This window comes from Mercenaria mercenaria, chromosome 9, assembly GCF_021730395.1.
Source record: "Mercenaria mercenaria strain notata chromosome 9, MADL_Memer_1, whole genome shotgun sequence".
Classification (NCBI taxonomy): Eukaryota; Metazoa; Mollusca; class Bivalvia; order Venerida; family Veneridae; genus Mercenaria; species Mercenaria mercenaria.
In genome coordinates this window covers 74,212,960-74,237,876 of record NC_069369.1, presented here as the reverse complement: position 1 = coordinate 74,237,876, position 24,917 = coordinate 74,212,960, and the positions used below count along the sequence as shown (strand labels likewise).

At 36.3% G+C, this 24,917-nt stretch overlaps 1 protein-coding gene across 1 annotated transcript in view; it reads right to left on the bottom strand.

The window, feature by feature from the left end:
* LOC128559584 (uncharacterized) overlaps positions 1 to 24,917 on the bottom strand; it is a 175,054-nt gene that overhangs the window by 17,121 nt on the left and 133,016 nt on the right. The window contains exons 11-14 of the mRNA XM_053551712.1: positions 22,269 to 22,390; positions 21,384 to 21,544; positions 19,076 to 19,188; positions 3,335 to 3,896 (exon numbers count right to left, since the gene is read on the bottom strand). Coding sequence (XP_053407687.1) covers positions 3,335 to 3,896; positions 19,076 to 19,188; positions 21,384 to 21,544; positions 22,269 to 22,390 — 958 coding nt within the window. The remainder of the gene's footprint in view (positions 1 to 3,334; positions 3,897 to 19,075; positions 19,189 to 21,383; positions 21,545 to 22,268; positions 22,391 to 24,917) is intronic.

Genomic DNA, 24,917 nt, shown 5'->3' with positions numbered 1-24,917 from the left:
GTACACATGCTTTAAACACATATACAGTTTTAAGGCTTCCTAATACTGCTTGTTATGGGTGAAAAATATATGTATACAAGAGCTGTCACTATTAGTGACAAATGCCCCCCAAGCAGTTATGCCAAATCATTTTAAAATCCCTTCATCGATGGCAGAAATATTAGGGGCAAGAAACAGACCATGTTAACCTTTAATCTCTAAGTGTGACATTGACCTTAGAGCTAGGAGTCTGGGCCTTACGCATAACACATCGTCTAACTATGATAAACATTTATGCCAAGTTTTTTCAAAATCCCCTTATGGAAGACAGATTTACAGCCCGGGCAAATATTTACACGGACGCACGGACTGTGCGATTTTAATATGCGCACCTTCGGGTGCATAAAAAGATTAAGTTTGTTTGTTTGTTTTGGGTTTAACGCCGTTTTTCAACAGTATTTCAGTCATGTAACGGCGGGCAGTTAACCTAACCAGTGTTCCTGGATTCTGTACCAGTACAAACCTGTTCTCCGCAAGTAAATGCCAACTTCCCCACATGAATTATCAGAGGTGGAGGACGAATGATTTCAGACACAATGTCTTTTATCAAATCGTCAAGGAGAACATACGCCCCGCCCGGGGATCGAACTCGCAACCCCGCGATCCGTAGACCAACGCTCTCCCTACTGAGCTAAGCGAGCGGGCTAAAAAAAATAAGAGATATATCCATATTATTAGTGTAAATTGACTGGAGCTCCAAAGCATTTCATTTGAGCGACTAACAAGGTTGCGTTGAATGAATAACTTTGAGCAACTAACAAGATTGCATTGAATGAATAACTTTTTAAGAACATTCTTCACAAAAAGTGAGTCTTTACTTGTCAAACTGGTATCTCAAAGATTTTTTATTGTATCAATGGTAATGTTAGCACGGAGAATCGGTGCTGTAATTGAAAAGATGTTGACATGCCAAACTGTGTCTGTTTTAGTAGCAAGTGAGGTTTTATTGACTGCACCCTTTTAACTTAAGCAACCAAGAAAATCAGTCTATATAACAGAATTATCGTTTTAAAAAATATCTAGTCGATAGCCAGACTAATATAGAACTTATGAATCAGTAAGTGTTTTCCATGCAACACATTTTAATTAGATGTTATTGTTATACAATAAGAAGTCAGAACAACGGTTAATTTAACTGAAAGGTGAAAACACAATCACCGCAAGCTTACAATATATATTTAGTGACATAACCATGTTTGTAATAATAAAACCTCGTATGTTCTGGAAGTACTTAAAGAACCTGAATGTCTCTAAACATTGTTTCAATCCAATGCTAAATGCAAGGAAAATTACAATGCAACATATTCGTTTTAAATACATTTCGATGCAACAAAATATTCTAGGAAGAGGCAAGGTGTTGTATTGAAATGACATTTATTACGTTTATAGTTTATAGGTCAGACAAATGCAAACGGGTCTGGCATATTTTAAATTACTACTGACATTCTATGTCCTCCGCTTGTATATAAAACAAGAGGGCCATGATGGCCATATATCGCTCACCTGAGTTAAATTGCTTGTTTGAACAAATTTCTTTGCTTAAGCTCAAAAAACAAGAAAATAGGTAAAAAGGTCATATTCATGGTCACTGAAAGTCAGTTTTTAGATTGGTGTGCAAAACTGTACATGTCATCCAAATTTCAAGGCTGTATCTTAAAAAACAAGAAAGTAGGTCAGTAGATCAAGGTCACAGTTGGGCGACACCTTATCACTTGGGCTCATCCGGTAAATATAATTCATAGGTCTAGGGAATATGATCTGATAATTATTGAAGTATTTTTCCTATATAACTCATATATCATGTGACACCTTGGACGGGGCCTCTTTTCACCCCAGGGGCATAATTCGAACAATCTTGTCATAGATCAACAAGGCAATGATACATACAAAATATCAAAGACATAGGCACTGGACTTCTAGATGAGAAGATTTTACAAGTTTTTCCTATTTAACTCTATGTAAAACTTGGAAGCCCCAGGACAGGGCCTCTTTCACCTCAGTGGCATAACTTGAACAATTCTGGTATTAGACCACTAGTAAATGCAACATACCAAATATCAAAAGCATAGGCTTGCAGTTTCAGGCGAGAAGAGTTTAAAAGTTTTTCCTATGTAAGTCTAAGTAAAGCTTGGGACTCCCTGGGTAGTGCCTCTTTTCAACTCGGGGGCATAATTTGAATCACTAGGCAATGCAACATACCTAGTATCGAAAGTGTATATCTTGCAATTTTAGACAAGAAGATTTTAAAAGTTTTTTTTTCCAAAACTAGGGACCCCGTGGCAGGGCCCCAGGGTAATAATTTGAGCAACTCTGGTAGAAAACCACAAGGCAATACTACATACCAAATTTCAAAAGCCTAGGTCCTATGGATTCAGACAAGAAAGTTTTAAAAGTTCACATATCATCATAGGGAAATCATTTGAAAAATCTTGGTAGAGGCCCACTTTATGATGCTATATACCAAATATCAAAGCCCTAGAACCTTTTGTTTTTGACAAGAACATTTTCAAAGTTTTTTCCTAAATAAGTCTATAGAAACAAATTGACCCCCAGGGTAATTTGAACAATCTTAGTAGGGGCCCACTAGATGATGCTATATACTTAATATCATCGCCCTAGGCTTTATGGTTTTGGATTAGAAGAGTTTCAAATATTTCCCCTATATAAGTCTATATTAACCATGTGACCCTCGGGGTGGGGCCATATTTGACCCTAGGGGGATAATTTGAACAGTTTTAGAAGAGGCCCACTAGATGATGCTACATACCACACATCAAAGCCCTAGACTTGTGGTTTTGGACGAGAAGATATTTGAAGTCTTTCCTTTCGGTTGCCATAGCAACCAGAGTTCCGTATGGAAGTCAATTCTTCGAACAATTTTAAAGAAGACCATCCAAGGGTCATCTCTTTGAAGTTTCATCAAATTTGGCTTGGTGGTTAAGGAGGAGATGTTGTTTAAAAGAAAGTGTGGATTGACGCCGGACGCCGGACGGATGGACGCCGGACGGTGAGTGATAAGAATAGCGCATCCATTTCCCAACACAGCGGGTAGCGAACATGTAACATTCTGGTCTAAGATATTGGCCTAATCATTTGCTTGTTCAATTTCAGGGTATTTATCATAAAATAAAAGGAGGTGGATTTCTTCAATTTGTCCTTATTTATGTTAAATTTTCTACAATATTATCAAAAAGTCTTAGGAAAATAAATAGAAGATCTAAACTGGGGTCTTTTTTGGCCAAGCCCTCTTTAGAAAGGTAAGTATATTACTGAAATAAGTCATTGCAATCCTTACCAGTAGACCTTGCAGCCCAGTGTTTCAGTAGCTTTGATGTCCGTATCGGATGTGGACATCCATGCCCATCGCATAAAACTTCTTCTTTTTGTGTCAAGCTATCTACTTTCCACATACTATCTGTTATGTTGTATGACGCCTTTGGACAAACCACATATACTTCTAGCTCACGACTGTCTCTGACAAATTGACGTAAACGGTCTGTGATAAAACCTCTGACATTTAGACATACATCTATGTCATGCTCTGGGTGTAAATGACTGTAATTGTTGATCCATGTTTGTATCAGATTGTCCTTGAGGAAGACATACAGTTTATGCAACTCTGCCACATCGAAAACTGCGCATCCGCAAAACATAAGGCACTTTCCGCGTTCCCTTGAAACTGGCCATTTCTTAACGCATTCCGCCAACAACTTGTTGAAAACTTGGACCGGAATTATCCTAGAAGGTGTTGTGAAACACAGTTTCGTGGTAGATCTACAATCCCCATAATTGTACCTAAGGAACTTCGGTGGTACACTTTGTTTCAGCACGCAGGGGACAATGTAGAAGTCTTCAACCTTTTAAAGAAAAAAAACAACATGTATAAACATATAACACATTGAATCAAATGAAAGTTACCTGATTTAAAACAAGACATAATATATTCTTAAAAAGGCGTTTAATTCCAAAAATAAATACAAATTACTGTATACAATGTAGGTAAAGGGTGATACCTTATATCTCAGGCGCCCGATCGTATTTAATCAAAGTAGTAGAAATAATCTATGCTGCTCGATTAAGTGGTTGCCAAAATAAATGACACCACATTCTACATAACATATCACACAAGTTATGAGCTGGGTCTACCACTTTTTCAATAAGAAAATGGTTATATTTTTACAAGATATACATGTAAACTGTTTCGTAACTGAGGCCATCATCTTCTATGAGTTTTTTTCCAGCATAAGATTTCCAAAATTATTGGAATATTCTATCTCGGATTTGCTTGCCCGCTAAAGTCGGGTACAGCTCCTTCACTGGCCAAGGAAGGTGACCTAGACTGCATGTATATATAACTGTAAATCTTTACAATACATATAATACAACTGTAAGTCTTTAGCATACATAAATATGTAACTGTAAGTCGCTAGGATACATGTATTTATAACTATAGGTCTATAGGAAACATGTATATATACAGGGGGTCGAACGTGTTTGGGTTCGTTGAAATCTTAAGTGAGAGCAAAAGGTTAGTTAAAACAAAAATGGCTGACATCAGTACGTAAACAAGATACAAGGTGAGTATATTTTTTAGAAATATATTATTTCAACATAATTGCGGTTATTTAAATTGTGCATCAAGTGGACAAATGTTTCAGCTATGTAATGCCATTTCTACAAGGAAGAACAAAGACGTATACAAAAAGTTATTGAGTGTAAACTGACAACTTTCGCTTTCTCGCGAACGAAATGTTTATTAAAAGATAACATATTTGGATCTATTTTTGTCAGGTAATCTTTGCTTTTTACGTCACCTGTCACGTAGTGTCAGGGTGAGCTTTTGTGATTGCCCTTCGTCCGTCCGTCGGTCTGTCCACAATTTTTTTGTGAACGCGATAGAGACCACATTTTGTATTTTTATCAAACTTGCAAACAACTTGTATATGCATAAAATCTCGGTTCCTTTCGAAAACTGGCCAGATTCCATCATGGGTTCCAGAGTTATGGGCCCTCATAGGGCGAAAATTGGCCATTTTCGGCTTGTGAACATGATAGAGACAGCATTTTGCGATTAACTTTAATCAAACATGCACACAATCTCGGTTCCTTTCGCAAACTGGCCAGATCCCATCATGGGTTCCAGAGTTATGGTCCCTTAAAGGGCCAAAATTTGCTATTGTTGTCTTGTGAACACGATAGAGATCACATATTGCAATCAACTACAATCAAACTTGCACACAACTTGTATAGACATAATATCTCTGTTCCTTTTGAAAACTCGCTAGATCCGTTCACAGGTTCCAGAGTTATGGCTCCTTTAAGGGCCAGAATTTGCTATTTTTATCTTGTAAACACTATAGAGACAACATTTTGCAAAGAACTTTGATCAAACTTGCACACAACTTGTATATGCATAATATCTCGGTTCCTTTTGCAAACTGGCCAGATCCCATCATGGGTTCCAGAGTTATTGTCCCTTAAAGGTCCAAAATTTGCTATTTTTGTCTTGTGAACACGATAGAGATCACATATTGCAATCAACTACAATCAAACTTGCACACAACTTGTATAGACATAATATCTCTGTTCCTTTTGAAAACTCGCTGGATCCGTTCACAGGTTCCAGAGTTATGGCTCCTTTAAGGGCCTAAATTTGTGGTATTTTTGGCTTGTGAACACAATAGAGACCACATTTTGGATTAACTTTAATCAAACATGCACACAACTTGTATTGACATAATATCTCGGTTCCTTTTGAAAACTGGTCAGATCCCGTAACAGGGTCTAGAGTTATGGTTCCTTAAAGGGCCAAATGTTGCTATTTTGTCTTTTGCAGCCATAGAGAGACTTCATTTATGCATCGATTTGATACAAACTTGCAAAATAGCTCTTATCCTAACCCTAACCCATCAGATCTAATCATAGTTTCTAGAGTTTAAGGTCCTAAATGTACATTGAAAGTGCCAAAATATGTTAATTTTTACCTTGTGAACATGATAGATGCCACTTTTTGCATTCAACTTTAAAAATCATGCACACAACTTAAATCACAATAAGGTATTGGTTCCGTTCCCATAGCTTGAAAGTCAAGGTCAAACATAGAGGTCAAGGTCAGCACTAATCCATTAAATGGTTATATCTCAGCAACAACCGATGGTATTGGTTTTAAAACTAGTATGTCCTTAGGTGGACCTAGACAATCAGTGTAGGTAACAATGCAGTTATTTTATATACCTGATTACCTCCCAGATTTTAATCAAAATGGATTTATCTCAGTAAGTACAGATAGGACTCATTTGAAATTTCATTATTCTCATAAGCTGGTAGATAACTATGGACTGATGTTATGTCAAATTACCTCCCTTTGTTTCAAGTTACCATGGTAATATCTTCGTAACAAATGAAGATACTGATATGAAATTTCATTTATGCAATCAGATGGACATGGACAATCAGTGTAGACACATATTGAATGAATTGATGACAAATTATCTCCCTTTATTTTTATATAGATTAATATACCTTAGCAACTTCATATGAGATTGGTTTGAAATGTTATTCATGTCTTCCATGGTAAGAAATAGCCATGTTAAACAACTGTTGATTGAACGTTTATCAATATGAATACTTTTCTAGTATATAGTGTAAAGGTTTGTACTCTGTATCTTCTACATGCATATACCAATATATGATTACTTCGCCATATTTTAATAAAAATGGATTTATCTCAGTAAGTATTTATAGAACTCATTTGAAATTTTATTGTGATTAGTTGGACTGAGACAATCAGGTTAGATAAGTATGTACTGATTTTATGTAAAATTACCTCCCTTTGTTTTAAATTAAAATGGGCATATCTCCGTAACAAATGAAGATACTGATTCGAAATTTCATTTATGCCATCAGATGGACTCGGACAATTAGGGTAGATAAATTTTGATTGAATTTATGACAAATTACCTCTCTTAAATATTATGTAAATATTTATCCTTATGATATTTAATGTGTATGCCTATGTGATCTATGCCAAAACTTGACCTTACCATTAAGAGCAATGTTACTCAGGTGAGCGATATAGAGCTATCATGGCCCTCTTGTTATATTTTACTTCATGTAATACTTAATTGGAAGCATGTTACCTTGTTTTATTAGTCATACATGCATTAATCAGCCCGCATCGCCAAATAAATGTGGTGCACAAATGCAAGACAAGAGGGCCATGATGGCCATATATCGCCCACCTGAGTTAAATTGCTTGCTTGAACAAATTCCTTTGCTAAAGCTTCAAAAACTTGAAAGTAGGTCAGTAGGTCATATTTATGGTCACTGAAAGTCAGTTTTAAGATTTGTGTGCAAAACTGTGCATGTCATCCAAATTTCAAGGCTGTATCTATAAAAACAAGAAAGAAGATCAGTAGGTCAATGTCACAGTCCGGTGACACCTTATCACTTGGGGTTATCTGGTAGATATAAATGAACAGTCTAGGAAATATGATCTGATAATTTTTTAAGTATCTTTCCTATATAACTCATATATCAAGCATAATTCGAACACTCTTGTTAGAGATAAATTAGGCAATGATACATACAAAATATCAAAGGCATAGGCCTTGAACTTTAAGACAAGAAGATTTTTGAAGTTTTTTCCTATATAAGTCTATGTAAAACTTGGGACCCCAAGGACAGGGCCTCTTTTCAACTCGGGGTCATAATTTAAATAATCTTGGTAGAAGACCACTAGGCAATGCAACATACCAAATATCAAAAGCTTATGTCTTGCAATTTCAGACAAGACGATTTTTAAAGTTTGTTCCTATATATGTCTATGTAAAACTAGGGACCCCCGCGGCAGGGCCTCTTTTCACCCATGGTAATAATTTGAACAATCTTGGTGGAGAACCACAAGGCAATGCTACATACCAAATATTAAAAGCCTAGGTGTTGTGGTTTCAGACAAGAAGGGTTTTTCTTATACAAGTCTATATTAACCATGTGACCCCCTTGGGCGGGGCCATATTTCAACCTAGTGGGAAGGTTCATTTGAACAACTTTAATAGAGGCCCACTATATGATGCTACATACCAAATATCAAAGCCCTAGACCCTTTTGTTTTTTACAAGAAGATTTTCAAAGTTTTTCCCTATATAAGTCTATAGAAACAATGTGACCCCCAGGGCGGGGCCATATTGTATCCTAGGGGGATAATTTGAACAATCTTGGTAGAGGCCCACTAGATTATGCAACTTTACAAATATCAAAGCCCTAGGCCTTATGGTTTTTGACAAGAACATCAAAGTTTTCCCTATATAAGTCTATATAAACCATGTGACCCCCGGGGTGGGGCCATATTTGACCCTAGTGGGATAATCTGAACAATCTTTGTAGAGGCCCACAAGATGATGCTACATACCAAATATCAAAGCCCTAGGCCTTGTGATTTTGGACAAGAAGATTTTTTGAAGTTTTTACTTTCAGTTGCCATGGCAACCAGAGTTCTGAATGAAATTCAATTCTTTAAACATTTTTTAAAGAAGACTATCTAAAGAACATCCCTGTGAAGCTTCACCAAATTTGGCTTCGTGGTTTAGGAGAAGATGTTGTTTAAAGGAAAGTGTGGACGGACGGACTCCGGACGGTGAGCGATCACAATAGCTAAAAAGTTGCTTAAACTTACTGTACGCACAAAATGGTAGGTGATAGCTTAATTGTGTACATATATTTTGCACTATCGGGGTTATTTTTGATATTGAAAATATATATTTGTTGTTACGCAGATGATTTCAAAACATATATTGAAAGTTAATTATACCAAAGTTATGTCTATTCGAAACATGTACAATGTATATATACAGGGGGGTGGGGGGAGAGGGGTTGAACGTGTTCGGTTTGTGAACATTTTAATCGAGTGCAAAAGGTTAAAAGAAAATGGCGGGTATAGGCGAAAATGAAAGTAGGTAAGTACACATTTTACCTATTTTATCTCAAGTTTGTCAATTCAAAGAATAAAGAAGCACATCGTGTGACTACTACATAGTAGATTATGTTACAAGTAATAACAACGCGCGATGAACCGTGTTAAAAAGTTATTGAATTAATAAGTTATGTTGTGTTTGTAAACAACACGTTCACATGCCATCTGAAGTTTATGAAATATTGCCGTTAAATGACACATAGGGATTAAGATATAGAGACGAAATGCTGCAAACAAGCTATAGGACAAAATAATTTACAAAATATGAGACACTCACTTGTGCATTATATCATGAAAACGCATTCACAAAGTGTAAGTACGTTTATTGGTTACATAAAATAACTGTACGCCTAAAATATCGTTTGCTGAGGCAGATAAACTATAAATAAGTTGCAGGAATAACAAGCAAATAATTACATTTCAACACGTACCTGGTAATATCGTTTTTCGTTTTAAATACTGATGCAGAATTTATAAACAAGAGGACCATGAAGGCCCTGTATCGCTCACCTGACCTAAAGATCATCAATATTAACATTCTGACCAAGTTTCATTAAGATATGGTCATAAATGTGGCAGCTAAAATGTTATATATCTTTTCTTTTGATTTGACCCGGTGACCTACTTTTTGACCCGACATGATCCAGATTCGAAATTGACCTAAAGATACCAAGATTAACATTCTGACTTAGTTTCATGAAGATACAGTCATAAATGTGGCCTCTAGAGTATTAACAAGCTTTTCCTTTGATTTGACCTGGTGACCTAGTTTTTGACCCCACCTGACCCAACATTCTGACCAAGTTTCATTAAGATATGGTCATAAATGTGGCCTCTACAGTGTAAACTAGCTTTTCCTTTGATCTGACCTGGTGACCTAGTTCTTCATCCTACATGACCCAGATTCAAAATTGACCTCGAGATCATCAAGATTAACATTCTGACCAAGTTTTATACAGATACAGTCATAAGTCTGGCCTCTAGAGTGTTAACAAGTTTTTCATTTGATTTGACCTGGTGACCTAGTCTTTGACCCCAGATAACCCAATATCTAACTCGTCCTGTACGTTATTGAGGGTAACATTCTGACCATGTTTCATTAACATTGGGCCAATATTGTGACCTCTAGAGTGTTAACAAGCTTTTCCTTTGATTTGACCTGGTGACCTGGTTTTTGACCACAGATGACCCAATATCGAACTTGTCCACGATTTTATTTAGGGTAACATTCTAACCAAGTTTCATTAAGATTTGGCCAAAATTGTGACCTCTAGAGTGTTAACAAGTTTTTCCTTTGGTTTGACCTGGTGACCTAGTTTTATAACCCCACATAACCCAATATCAAACTCGTCTAAGACTTTATTGAGGGTAACATTCTGACCAAGGTTCATTAAGATTGGGCCAAAATTGTGACCTCTAGAATGTTAACAAACTTTTCCTTTGATTTGACCTGGTGGCATACTTTTTGACCCCACATGACCCAATATCAAACTTTTCCAAGATTTTATTAAGGGTAACATTCTGACCAAGTTTCATTAAGACTGGACCAAAATTGTGACCTCTAGAATGTTAAAAAGCTTTTCGTTTGATTTGACCTGGTGATCTAGTTTTTGACCCAGATGACCCAATATTAAACTTGTCCAAGATTTTATTGAGGGTAACCTTCTGACAAAGTTTCATTAAGTTTAGGCCAAAATTGTGACCTCTAGAGTGTTAACAGTCAAATTGTTGACGACGGACGACAGACGACGACGACGGACGACGGCCACAGGGCGATCACAAAAGCTCACCTTTGAGCACTTCGTGCTCAGTTGAGCTAAAAACAACTATATTTTATATCTAGCTTCCGTAATTCTGAAGAATTTATTTATTTATTTATTTATTTATTTATTTATTTTGTTGGGTTTAACGTCGCACCGACACAATTATAGGTCCGATGGCGACTTTCCAGCTTTGATGGTGGGGGAAGATCCGAGGTGCCCCTCCGTGCATTATTTCATCACGAGCGTGCACCTTGGTAGAACCGCCGACCTTCCGTAAGCCAGCTAAATGGCTTCCTCACATGTACTTTTATATATAATAAAAAAGACATAGTGTCTGAATTTAATCGTCATCCGCCTCTGATTCATGCGGAGATGTTAACAGTTACTTGTAGAGAAAAGGTATTACAGAACACTGGTTAGGATATCAGCCCGTCATACTGTTGCATATATTTATATATTATATACTATTTTTCGCTTACCTTAAAATTGATAACAACAAGTAAATGAAGTATTGCCATGCAATACAAAGTCCCCTACTTGAAGGCACTTGATTTTCTTTATTGCTACTTATAGTAACAACAAATGGAAGTTAATCGTAAAAAAACAAATCTATATAATTATATAACATAAGTCCACACATAACTCTTTACCAGGTTGAGATCAGTCAATATACACCTAACAATTTGATATAACATGCATGTTGTACCACAGAAAAGTGGTCTTGATTTTTCCTACAGCCAGTAATAAAAAAGTTACAATATAAGCTATTTTTTGTAACAAGCAAGGGAAATAATTCTAAAAACAAGGGTGCCTTATGATGGTAAACATGTGTGCCAAGTTACATCAAAATCTCTCTACGCATGAAGAAGAAATGTTCAGGACAAAGTCATTGTTGTATCTGACCTTCTGGCCTCTAAGTGTGACATTGACCTTAGACCTAGAGACCTGGTTCTTTCGTAAGACAATCTCTCTCACGGTGGTGAACATTTATGCAAAGTTACATCAAAATTCCGCCACGCATGAAGAAGAAATGCTCCGGAAAAAATCATTCTTGTATCTGACCTTTGGCCTCTATGTGTCACCTTGATATTAGACCTAGGGACCTGGTTCTTGCACATAACACTCCGTCTCATAGTGGTGAATATTTGTGCCAAGTAATATTAAAATCCCTTTAAGGATTGTTTAGTTACAAACTGGAAAGGAAAAAAGCCCTTTTGACTTCCAAGTGTGACATTGACCTTTCAGCTATAGACCCGGGTTTTGCGCATGACACATTGTCTCATCCAGGGGAATATTTGTATCAACTGATATTAAAATCCTGTTTTGCATGACAAAATTATAGACCGGACAAGAAAAAATTCCAACTGACATTTGTTCTCAAAGTGTGACCGTGACATTTAAGCTAGGGTTCTGGGTGTTAAATATGACATGTCATCTTAACATGGGGAACATTTATGCCAAGTAATATTGCAATCCCTTGATGGATGACAGAGTTACTGACCGGACAGAGAAAAAAGCATGTTGAGCTTTGACCTCCAATTGTGACCTTGACCTTTGAGCTAGGTGTCTTGGTTTTGAGCATGACACATAGTCTCATTATGGGAAATATTTGTGCCAAGTAATATCAAAATCCATTCATGAATGACAGAGTTATGGAACGGCACGAAACAGACCCTGCTCGTGACATGTAAACATTTGACTGCCAAGAATGAGCTTGACCTTTGAGCTAGGGGTCTGAAAATTGAGCACGACACACCGTCTTAATATGAGGTATATTTGTGCCAAGTAATATTAAAATCCGTTCATGGATGGCAGAGTATGGACCGGACAGGAAAAAAAGCCCTGTTGACCTTTGACCTCCAATTGTGACCTTGACCTTTGAGCCAGGGATCTGGGTCTTGCGCACGACACGTCGTCTCATCATGGGGAACATTTGTTCCAAGTAACATTAAAATTCCTTAATGAATGACAGAGTTATAGACCGGACACGAAATTGCGGACATACGGACGGAATGACGGACGGAAAAGTACATTCGTATAGTCCCCGAAACTGGTTTTCAACCAGTAGGGGACTAACAAGAGCTGTCACAGGAGACAGCGCGCTCGACTATTTCAATGCTGGATAGTGAAACTGGGCACATCTGAGGAAACTGGAGCTGTCACTGGAGTGTTTAATGACTCCAATTGTGGATGAAGATATTGCACAACAGCCTGAGGCTGTGTCAAAAATATTAAGTAATAAGAGAGGTAAAGAAAAAGTGTAACAAAACACTATATATTCTAAGTAAAAGGGGACATCACGAACCATTGGTGCCAGGGTTATACACCTTGCGTCATATGTGGGTGATGATGTTGAACAATTGTTTTAAGTTTGAATCAGATCCATTCAGTAATAACAGAGACAGAGTGAAAGTGCATAAAAACTTTAAACTAAAATTTTAAGAAAAAAGGGGAATAATTCATGAAAAATAATGCCAGAGTTATGCACCTTGTGTCACATGATGTAAGTGATAATGTTGAACAATTATTTTAAGTCTGAATCAAATCCATTCAGTAATATCAGAGGTAGAGTGAAAGTGCATCAAAACTTTAACCTGAAATTCAAAGTAAAAAGGGGGAATAATTCATGAAAAATTGGGCCAGAGTTATGCACCTTGTGTCATATGACGTGGGTGATGATGTTGAACAACTATTTTAAGTTTGAATCAAATCCATTCAGTAATAACGGAGATAGAATGAAAGTGCATCAAATCTTAAACCTGAAAATCTAAATGAAAAGGGGAGAGAAATCATAAAATATTGGTGCCAGGGTTATGGCCCTTATGTCAGGTGATGTGGATAATGATGAGGAATAACTATTTCAAGTTTGAATCAAATCCATCAAGTAATTACAGAGATAAGTTGAAAAAAAGAGAAAGTGTAAAAAAATTTAACCAAGGTGTGGACGCGGAAAGACGCCGACGCCGACGCCGGGTCGAGTAGAATAGCTCTCCTTATACTTCGTAAAGTCGAGCTAAAATGGTACAAAAATGTTGGTAAATTTACTTTTATCAATCTATATGTAATTTTTAGGCCTCAATAGTTTTGTCATTTGCATTTAGGTTCAGATGTTTCTTGAAAGGACAGTTGGTTTTGGAAATATTATTATCTACCTTTAGAGGTGTACTTGACTCAGATTACATAATATGAAAATATGGAAAATCATTACATAATGTATATGTAATTTATATGTATTAAGGGTGTTATGATTTAGGTTTAAAATAGAAGACGTTCTATATATATATACAGCAAAACATAGGACAAGTGTGCAATCACACTAAAAAAGTGACAGCTTTTTTAAACAATAGACCATTTCTGCATAACATTTCATTTCTTAGAGAATACTACATGAGTGTCTTTTCATATTATTTTTCTAACGAGCTGAATTAGATAATAAAATGTGAGACTCTGCCGACCACTGTTTAAGTTTTTATTCAATAGGTTTAATAAATTCAACGCGAAAGTCACAAATGTAATATTCCTTTTATCATATGTTAGGTTTTCCTGCCGAAAAAATCAAAAATCTTCTCTCTTTAGCTATTAAAAACAATTCAATTTGACCAACGTTTGCTATAGTTTAAACGACGTTGACGTCAAAGGTTTATTACACTAGTGTATTATCATTAGAAGAAGGAGGGGTATATTGTTTTGCAAATGTCAGTCGGTCTGTCGGTCGATCAGTCGTCAACATGTCGGTCGGTATGTAGTCCAATCGGTTTCCGGATAATAACTCTAGAACGCTTGAGCCTAGAATCATGAAAGTTGACAGGGACGTTGGTCATGGCCAGAAAATTCTTCTGTTGATTTTGAGATCAGTAGGTGAAAGGTCAAGGACACAGTGACCCGGAACAGTTAGACGGTTTCCGGATGATAACTCAAGAACGCTTGGGCCTAGGATCATGAAAGTTGATAAGGATGTCAAAACCAATCCGAATAAAGTAAAATGCAAAACTAAAACGAAATAGTACACACGCAACAAAGGAATAAAGCTGAAGCTCAGGCAATAAAAATCAACTTTGGTATCATTCAACTTTCAATATATGTTTTGAAATCAACAAATATTTATTTGCAATATGAAAAATAACCAAGATACGGCAAAATATATTTACACAATTAAGCTAAGCTATCACCAACCATATTGCGCGTACATTAAGTTTAAGCAACTTGTTTGCATTTGTACACCAAATTTATTTGGCGATGCGGCTGCTTAATGCATCTATGAGTAATAAAACTAGAGCTATCACTAAAGGTGATGAATATACCCTCCGCATGTACTGACACAGTACATTGCAATTTGACGCACACAAGACTGCATAATTATGTATATAGACTGTATGTATACAGTATAGTAACAAAAACAAAGTCCCATTTCTATGCAGAACATTTATCTAAAAAAACGTAACATGCACCATGCTCAACTAGGGTTGGTACGGATCATTTGTGTGAAGTTTCATTAAATTGTGTGCAAGGGTTCGGAAGATTAGGCGCGCACAAGATTGCATATGCAGATTGTATGTACATAGTATGTTAACAAGAAACAAAGTCCCGTAACTCTGCATTTTTTGTTGTTGAAAGAACCTAACATGCCCCATGCACAACTACTGTTGTTACTGATCACTTGTGTGAAGTTTCATTAAACTGTGTCAAGGGGATGAGGAGAGATGGTGCGCACTAGATTGTGTCTATGTATATAGTATAGTAACAAAGAACAAAGTCCCGTTACTCTGCACTTTTTTCTGAAGAAACCTAACATGTCCCATGCACAACTACTGTTGATACTGATCACTTGTGTGAAGTGTCATTAAACTGTGTCAAGGGGATGAAGAGAGATGGTGCGCACAAGATTGTGTCTATGTATATAATATAGTAACAAAAACAATGTCCCGTAACTCTGCAAATTATTTTTCTGAAAGAACCTAACATGTCCCATGCACAACTACTGTTGTTACTGATCACTTGTGTGAAGTTTCATTAAACTGTGTCAAGGGGATGAGGAGAGATGGTGCGCACAACATTGTGTCTATGTATATAGTAAAATAACAAAAAACAAAGTCACGTAACTCTGCCAAAAATGTTTCTGAAAGAACCTAACATGTCCCATGCACAACTACTGTTGTTACTGATCACTTGTGTGAAGTATCATTAAACCATGTCAAGGGGATGAGGAGAGATGGTGCGCACAAGATTGTGTCTATGTATATAGTATAGTAACAAAAAACAAAGTCCCGTAACTCTGCAATTTTTTTTCTGAAACAACCTTACATGTCCAATGCACAACTACTGTTGTTACTGATCACTTGTGTGAAGTTTCATTAAATTGTGTCAAGGGGATGAGGAGAGATGGTGCGCACAAGATTGTGTCTATGTATATAGTATAGTAACAAAAATCAAAGTCCCGTAATTTTGCTTTTTTTTCTGAAAGAACCTAACATGCCCCATGCACAACTACTGTTGTTACTGATCACTTTTGTGAAGTTTCATTAAATTGTGTCAAGGGGATGAGGAGAGATGGTGCGCACAAGATTGTGTCTACATACAGACGGACGGACAGACAGACAGACAACCTGAAACCAGTATACCCCACTTACAACTTTGTTGTCGGGGGATACAAGGTAACATGCTTCCAATTAAGTATTACATGAAGTAAAATATAACAAGAGGGCCATGATGGCCCTATATCGCTTACTGATTAACATTGCTTTTAATGATATGATCAAGTTTGGCATAAATAACATAGGCATACACATTAAATATTATCAGCAAAAATATCTACATAATATTTAAGGGAGGTAATTTGTCATAAATTCAGATAAAAGTTATCAACCCTGATTGTCCGAGTCCATCTGATGGCATAAATAAAATTTCTAATCAGTATCTTCATTGGGTACTGAGGTATACCCATTTTAATTTGAAACAAAGGGAGGTAATTTGACATAAACTCAGTCCATAGTTATCTAACCTGATTGTCTCAGTCCAACTAATGACAATAATAAATTAGGAGTTCTATGAGTACTTACTGAGATAAATCCATTTTTATTAAAATCAGGGGAGTTAATCATATATTGGTATATGCATGTAGAAGAGACAGAGTACAGGCCTTTACAACAATATACTAGAAAATATTCATATTGAATAACGTTCAATCAAGAGTTATCAAACATAACTATTTCTTACCATGGAAGACATAAAGCACATTTCAAACCAATCTCATTAGAAGTTGCTAAGGTATATTAATCTATATAAAAAATAAAGGGAGGTAATTTATCATAAATTCAGTCAATATGTATCTGCACTGATCGTCCATGTCCCTCTGATGGCGTAAATGAAATTTCATATCAGTATCTTCATTTGTTATGGCGATATACCCATTTAAATTTGAAACAAAGGGAGGTAATTTGAAATATATCAGTCCATAGTTATCTACCCTGATTGTCTCAGTCCAACTAATGAGAAAAATAAAATTTCAAATGAGTCCTATCAGTACTTCCTGAGATAAATCCATTTTGATTAAAATCTGGGGAGGTAATCAGATATAAAATAACTGCATAGTTATCTACACTAATTGTCTAGGTCAACCTACGGACATATGGGTTTCAAAACCAATACCATCAGTAGTTGCTGAGATATAACCATTTAATGGATAAGTGCTGACCTTGACCATAATGTGTGTCCTTGACCTTCAAGCTATGGGAACCAATATTTTATTGTGATTTAAGTTGTGTGCATGATTTTCTGAAGTTGAATGCACAATGTGGCATCTATCATGTTCACAAGGTAAAAATTAACATATTTTGGCACTTTCAATGTACATTCAGGGGCTATAACTCTAGAAACTATCATTGGATCTGATGGGTTAGGGTAAGGGTAAGGATAAGATGTTATTTTTCAAGTGTGTATCAAATCAAAGCATAAATGAAGTCTCTATATGACTGCAACAGACAAAATAGCAAAATCTGGCCCTCTAGAACCTATGATGGGATCTGGCCAGTTTTTGAAAGGAACCGAGATATTACGCCAATACAAGTTATGTGCAAGTTTGATTACAATATGTGGTCTCTATTGTGTTCACAAGCTAAAAATAGCACATTTTGGCCCTTTAAGGGGCCATAACTCTGCAACCCATAACGGGATCTGGCCAGTTTTCGAAAGGAACCTAGATATTATGCCAATACAAGTTGTGTGCAAGTTTGATCAAAGTTCATTGCAAAATGAGGTCTCTATCGTGTTCGCAAGCTAAAAGTAGCAAATTGTGGCCATTTAAGGGGCCAATACTCTGCAACCCAAAATGAGATCTAGTCAGTATTCGAAAGGAACCGAGATATTATGCCAATACAAGTTATGTGCGGGTTTGATTAAAGTTGATTGAAATATGTGGTCTCTACAGTGTTCACAAGCCAAAAATAGCAAATTTTGGCCCTTGAAGGGGCCATAACTTTTGAACCCATGATGGGATCTGGCCAGTTTGCGAAAGGAACCGAGATATTATGCCTAAACAAGTTATGTGCACGTTTGATTAAAGTTGATCGCAAAATGTTGTCTCTATTATGTTCACAAGACAAAAATGGCTAATTTTCGCCCTATAAGGACCCATAACTCTGGAACGCATGAAGGAATCTGGCCAGTGTTCGAAAAGAACCGAGATAATATGCCCATACAAGTTGTGTTCAAGTTTAATAAAAATGAAATACAAAATGTGGTCTCTATCGTGTTCACAATACAATTGTGGACGGACGGACGACGGACGGATGGACGAAGGGCGATCACAAAAGCTCACCCAGTCACTACGTGTCAGGTAAGCTAAAAAGCAAAGATTACCTGAAAAAAATAGATCACAATATGGTATTTTTGATAATCATTTCGTTGGTGGGAAAGCGAAAGTTGTAAGTTTACACTCTATAACTTTATATACAGTCTTGGTTCTTCCTTGTAGAAATGGCATTACACAGCTGAAACTTTTGTCCACTCGATGCACAATTTAAATAACCGCAATAATGTTAAAGCAACATATTTGTTTAAAAAAATACTTACCTTGTATCTTGTTTACATACTGATGTCAGCCATTTTTGTTTTAACTAACCTTTTGCTCTCACTTAAAATATCAACGAACCCAGACACATCCCCTGATATAGCGGTAAATCTTTAGATTACAAAGTAATGTATACAGTTTATTACTTCATATCTCAGATACTAATCGCAATTTTGTAATAATCATCATTGCAAAGATATATTTGTTTCGTTTTACTTGTGAAAAGAAGTAACTTACTATGCTTGATTCATCCACAGGCTGTGGTCTGGCAATTATTCCCAACTTTTCCATGAACTCTATAATTACACCTTTATGTTGATGAAAGGGTGTGTCAGAATTCCATACTGCATCTACAAAAGAGTTTGAACTGGCTAAATCCATCACATAATAACAGAGATAAAGTGAAAGTGTGTCAAAACTTTAACAAGCAGATGTGGATTAGGACGCGGGGGCAAGTAGGCTTATAATTGATCTAAAACTGCAGTAATAATGTTTTTGAAGCCTGAAAGGTTTAAAAGCAAATCTAAGTATGTTTTATTGATTTTGTACATTATGCATTTAATGCCACCTTCTCGATGTATTTAGATTAGAATTTCTATTAATTATTCAGTCTGAAATATAAAAATGGTTTTAAAAATTCATTAGGGCTGAAAATGAAACAAACACTTGTCAAACTAAATATTTATCTTTCATGAACTCTCTCAAATATCGTTGACTTCAAAATCAGAAGAATTCTGTTTTGTTTGTTTGTTTTGGGTTTAACGCCGTTTTTCAACAGTATTTCAGTCATGTAACGGCGGGCAGTTAACCTAACCTGTGTTCCTGGGTTCTGTACCAGTACAAACCTGTTCTCCGCAAGTAACTGCCAACTTCCCCACATGAATTATCAGAGGTGGAGGACTAATGATTTCAGACACAATGTCGTTTATCAAATAGTCACGGAGAACATACGCCCCGCCCGAGGATCGAACCCGCGACCCCGCGATCCGTAGACCAACGCTCTTACCTACTGAGCTAAGCGGGCGGGCTCGGGAAGAATTCTGTACAGAAGAATTCTGTACAACCTAGACGAATTTATCTTTGAAAAGCTTGCATTTCACATGACATAACTAAGTAACGCCTGAAAATCACAAAGAATACACATATGCATCTGTGGCTAATTCATTTTATTCGCAGTTGAAATAGTGACTGTAGTGACGTAAGTACAACGTTTAATGATATTTTCTTAACTTGTGTATCTTTTATGTTGTCAGTGATATAGCATTTTCAGAATGTCCAAAATGCTGTCATAAATACATTTTTTAAAACATATTTATACTGCACCATAAATGTGTTTAACTGTTGAAACTGGCCCTTAAACCAAGAGTCAGGAAATAATGATAACAAGGGAAGTTTGTAAAACACGTATTTTCCCCGTTTATTTCCCTATTTACAGTCCCATGATCACTTTCACCGTGACCTTTGACCAAAATATCCCTTAAACAATAAGGATCATTAACTCCATAATCAAGGTTGAAGGTTCTGGGTCGAATGATTCTCAAGTTCTTAAGTGGAACCTTTTTCAAACTTTAGACCCCTTTGACCTTAACTTTGATTTACTGACCCTAAAACAATAGGGGTCTTCAAATTCATAAAGCTTAATCATACTGTCAATTCTGAAGGCTTTTGTTCAAGTGATTCTCAAGTTACCGTGCAGAAAAAGCTTTCAATATTCAGGTCCCTATGACCATGACCTTTGCTATATTGACCCCAAAACGATAGAGTTCATCTACTTATCTAATCATGCTAACGAGTTAGAACGTTCTGGGTCAAGTGGTTCTTCAGTTAGTGAGAGGAAGTCCGTTTTCAAGGTTCAGGTCAATGTGACTTGACATTATACCTATTGACCTCAAAGCCAATAGGGGTCATCTACTTCATAAACTCAATCATGCTACCAAATAAGAAGGTGCTAGGTCAAGTTATTCTAAATTTATTTGCCAGAAACCGTTTACACGCTTCAGGCCACTGTGAACCTGATCTTTGATCTACTGAACCCTAAAATAAAAAATGTCATCAACTTTAAAAGCACAATCATGCTATTAGGTTTGTCAGTCCTGGGTTGAGTTGTTCTAAAGTTATTTGGCAGAAACCGTTTTCAAGGTTCAGGCCCCTAAGAACTTGATTTCCGACCTACTGACATCCAAAACAATAGTGATCATCCACTTCATAAGCCCAATCATGCAAGTCTGAATGTTCTGTGTCAAATGGTTCTCAAAGTATTGGGCGGAAATCATTCACTCTTCCGACAGACAAACGGATGGACCGCCCGACAAGTGCAGAGCAATAGACCCCGAACTTCGATTAAGGGGTACATTAAATTATGCCAATATTTTAAATGCTTTTTTATTCGGAAGAAAAGTACTCACAGTTTTAAAGTTCGGCTTGATCCACAGTCAGGTATTTTGCTTATATAATTTATCAGAGTAAGTTTCGATTTTATGTGTCAAAAAATATCACTTAATCATTGTGATCTAAACATCTAACCTCTTTTGTAGTATTAGCTTACCAATCAAATCTTCCATCAGTATTGCTGTTTCGTGAAATTTCAACAAGCTTTTACATAAATCTTGGTCCTTGATGCAAAACTGTTTAGCTGTTATCAAACATTTCAGTGCATCAACCAGCCATTGTGGCTGTAAAAGTATATAGTTCTTTAATTTCCCATCACTGAAAAATAAGAATAAAAGAATAGTCTGCATATGGTAGAACTACAGATCACTTTTAGTAAATCACATTTCTCCCCTTATCGCTTTATCAAGGCACATATGCCTTACACCATGGCCTGTCAATAGGAAAGTACTTGTGTAATTTTCAGTGTTGAGAAATAAACTTTGCTGCCATCTTGACCTAGACCTAATGACCACAAAAACTACAATAATGATCAATTTATTAAAGACAATCATACTACTAAATAGGATATCTGTATGTCCTAACTTATTCCTTGTATCGACAAGTAACCACTTTTAGCCTCAAGATCATTGAGATTTCACCCAGACTTCTATCTAATCACCACAAAAAATTAAAGAGTAATCTATTGACAACATGCAAACATGTTCATGAATCTCAGCTGTATGTCCTTTTTGCTCCATTCAACTGACCAGAAACAATATCATTTTGACATTCATCTTTTATATAATAAACCTCTTTAAGAAAATGTAACCATAGTCAAAGAAGCAAAATGTTTCTGTGCCTTCACGTTTTGTTTAAGACAACTTTCACAGAAATACAGATATTTTGAAATTGATCTTTAGCAAATTTTGATTACCTCATTTTTGTACATGTATGAAATATCTAGGATGTGAAAGACAGCTGAAACTTACTTTTGTAGTCATAGCTGATATACATATTCGCAACAGTTTAAATTTACTGTATTCATGCTTTGATACTTTACCTGAAATACAAGATTAATCCTGCATCATGGTGAAATCTCAGGAACAGCTCCAGTTCGTCATCAGTTTCAATTGGCAAAGGCAGTTTCTTATTTGTGTCTTCAAATATTTCTTTCTCCAAAACCTTGTTGTGAAGTAAAGCAAATTATGAACATTTCTAGTTGGTGCTCACCTTTGAAAAGCTTCATGTTAATCTTTTTTTCATCTCTATTACATTCACTAGGAATATTTATGAATTTATGAATACATTAAAACTTTGAATTCCATTATTACATAGATTGATTATTATGTATTTGTTCGTTTCTTCGCAAGACAGGTACGTTGAAATACATCTACTTATATTTCTAGCAAGGCTATATACTTCATAAGTTTTGTTTACTGCAAAAGTCTTTGACACTATGGATATACTGATCATATGTCAAATCTGGTCTATAAACAATAGAATGAAATAGTTTAACAAACATTAATAGTAAGGTAGGCGAAAGTGCCAAACTGACACAATACTTATTTGTCACAACAAATTACTCCTAACTATTAAAATACTCACTTACTGAGCATGCCTATCGACTAAACTCAGTAGGGAGAGCAAAGATCTACTGATTTACAGGGTTGATATTATGTAAACAACATTTGGCATAGACGATTTCATCTGTCACCTATGATTTATTCAGAGAAATTGGAAATTACTTGCAGAGAACAGGTAAGTACTCTTACGGAATCAAGAAACACTGTTTAAGTTACATACCTGTCCTTACAAAACAAAAATACTTTTTTCAAAACTGCACTAAACCGGAAACAAACAACTCATCATAAGACCGATTATTGATTTATTCAAGGGCCATTACTTCATACTGTCACAAATTATCTGGCATGTTATCTATCTTAGCCGAGATCATATACCTATAAAACTAGAGATGCTTTTGAGAAAAGCGCATGTTTCCCACAACTGCCCAATGAAATATGACTAATTTCTCTGGATGGTCTTGACGAATGGATCCAATCAGTAATTCAAGGGCCATAATTCAAAAGTGCCTAAGCAGAATTGGCTAGTTATCGAAACTGGCCGAGGTCTTATGGTCAAACACAATTTGTTCAAGTTTGGTGAAGATCCGATGAGAAATGTTCGACTTAGAGTGCGGACAAGTTTTGTGACAGTGCTGCCCAATGAAAAATGACTAGTTTCTCTGGATGGTCTAGACGAATTGAAGGGCCATAATTCAAAAGTGCCTTAGCGGATTTGGCTAGTTATCGTACTTGGCCGATGTCTTATGGTCAAACACATTTTGTTCAAGTTTGGTGAAGATCCGATACGAAATGTTCGACTTAGAGTGCGGACAAGCTTTGTGACAGTGCTGCCCAATGAAAAATGACTAGTTTCTCTGGATGGTCTAGACAAATGGTTCCATTTTTGGTAATAATAATTCATAATTCAGGGCCATAACTCTGAAGTGCCTAAGCCGATTTCGCTAGTTATCGAACTTGGCCGAGCACTTATTGGCAGACAAATTTTGTTGAAGTTTGGTGAAGATCGGATGAGAAATGTTCGACTTCGGACTTCGAGTGCGGACAAGCTTTGTGACAGACAGACACACACACAGACAGACAACAGGCACACAGACTGGAGTAAATCAATATGTCTCCCACACCACTGTGTGGTGGGAGACATAATTCAAACTAAGTTTGGTTAAAACTGGAATAACACTGCTTCACCTTTTAAAATGACACTGTTAATATGAGCAATCTTTAGTAATTCAAGGGCCATAACTCAAAAGTCACCAGGATTTTCTCAGATTGTTATCAAATTTGTATGATAATTTAAATTATGCCTTTAATCACTGTATCAAAGTGTGTGTATTGGATAAAACTACAGGAGTCAAAAAACGAAGAATGTCCATTTTTCACAAATTTTTAGTAAATCAAGTGTTATAACTCGAATGCCACTGGGTCAGTCCAAATGGTTTTCAAATTTAGTCGTCATTTTAAACACAAATGCAACTTAATCCAGTCTAGTGAGCATTGGATAAGAACATCTCAAGTCGCTTAGCTTAATAGGATGAGCAAAGATATCTACGGATCATGCGGTAGTGGGTTCAATCCCCTGGCTGGCGTATGTTCTCCCAGACCATTTGATAAAAGACATTGTGTCTGAAATCAGTCATCCTCAGCCTCTGATTCATGTGAGGAAGCTGATAGTAACTTGGGAAGAACAGGTTTGTACTGGTACAGAATTCAGGAACACTTGTTAGGTTAACTGTCCGCCTTACATAACTGAAATACTGTTGAAAAACAGTGTTAACACAAAAACAAACAAACAAGCAGGACACTGTCAATTTATGCAATCTTGAGTAAAGGCCACAACTCCATACAAGAAATCTAATAATGATACCTTTGGTTTAAACACTGTTTTACTAATCTCAATTCATTTAAAACATGTGCATATATCGAAAAGGCATACAGGATTGAGTAGGAAGCTGGAGGCTTATTATTTGAAACTCTCTCTCTCCTTATAATGATACCTTTATCAACTTACCCAACAAAAGTTCCTCAAGTATTTGTTTAATATAAAATTTGGTTAATATTGAGTTGGATTCTTTACTGCAGCTGCTTTTGATTGTCTTTAATAAACAGCTAAGTAACTAACTGAATTTTCA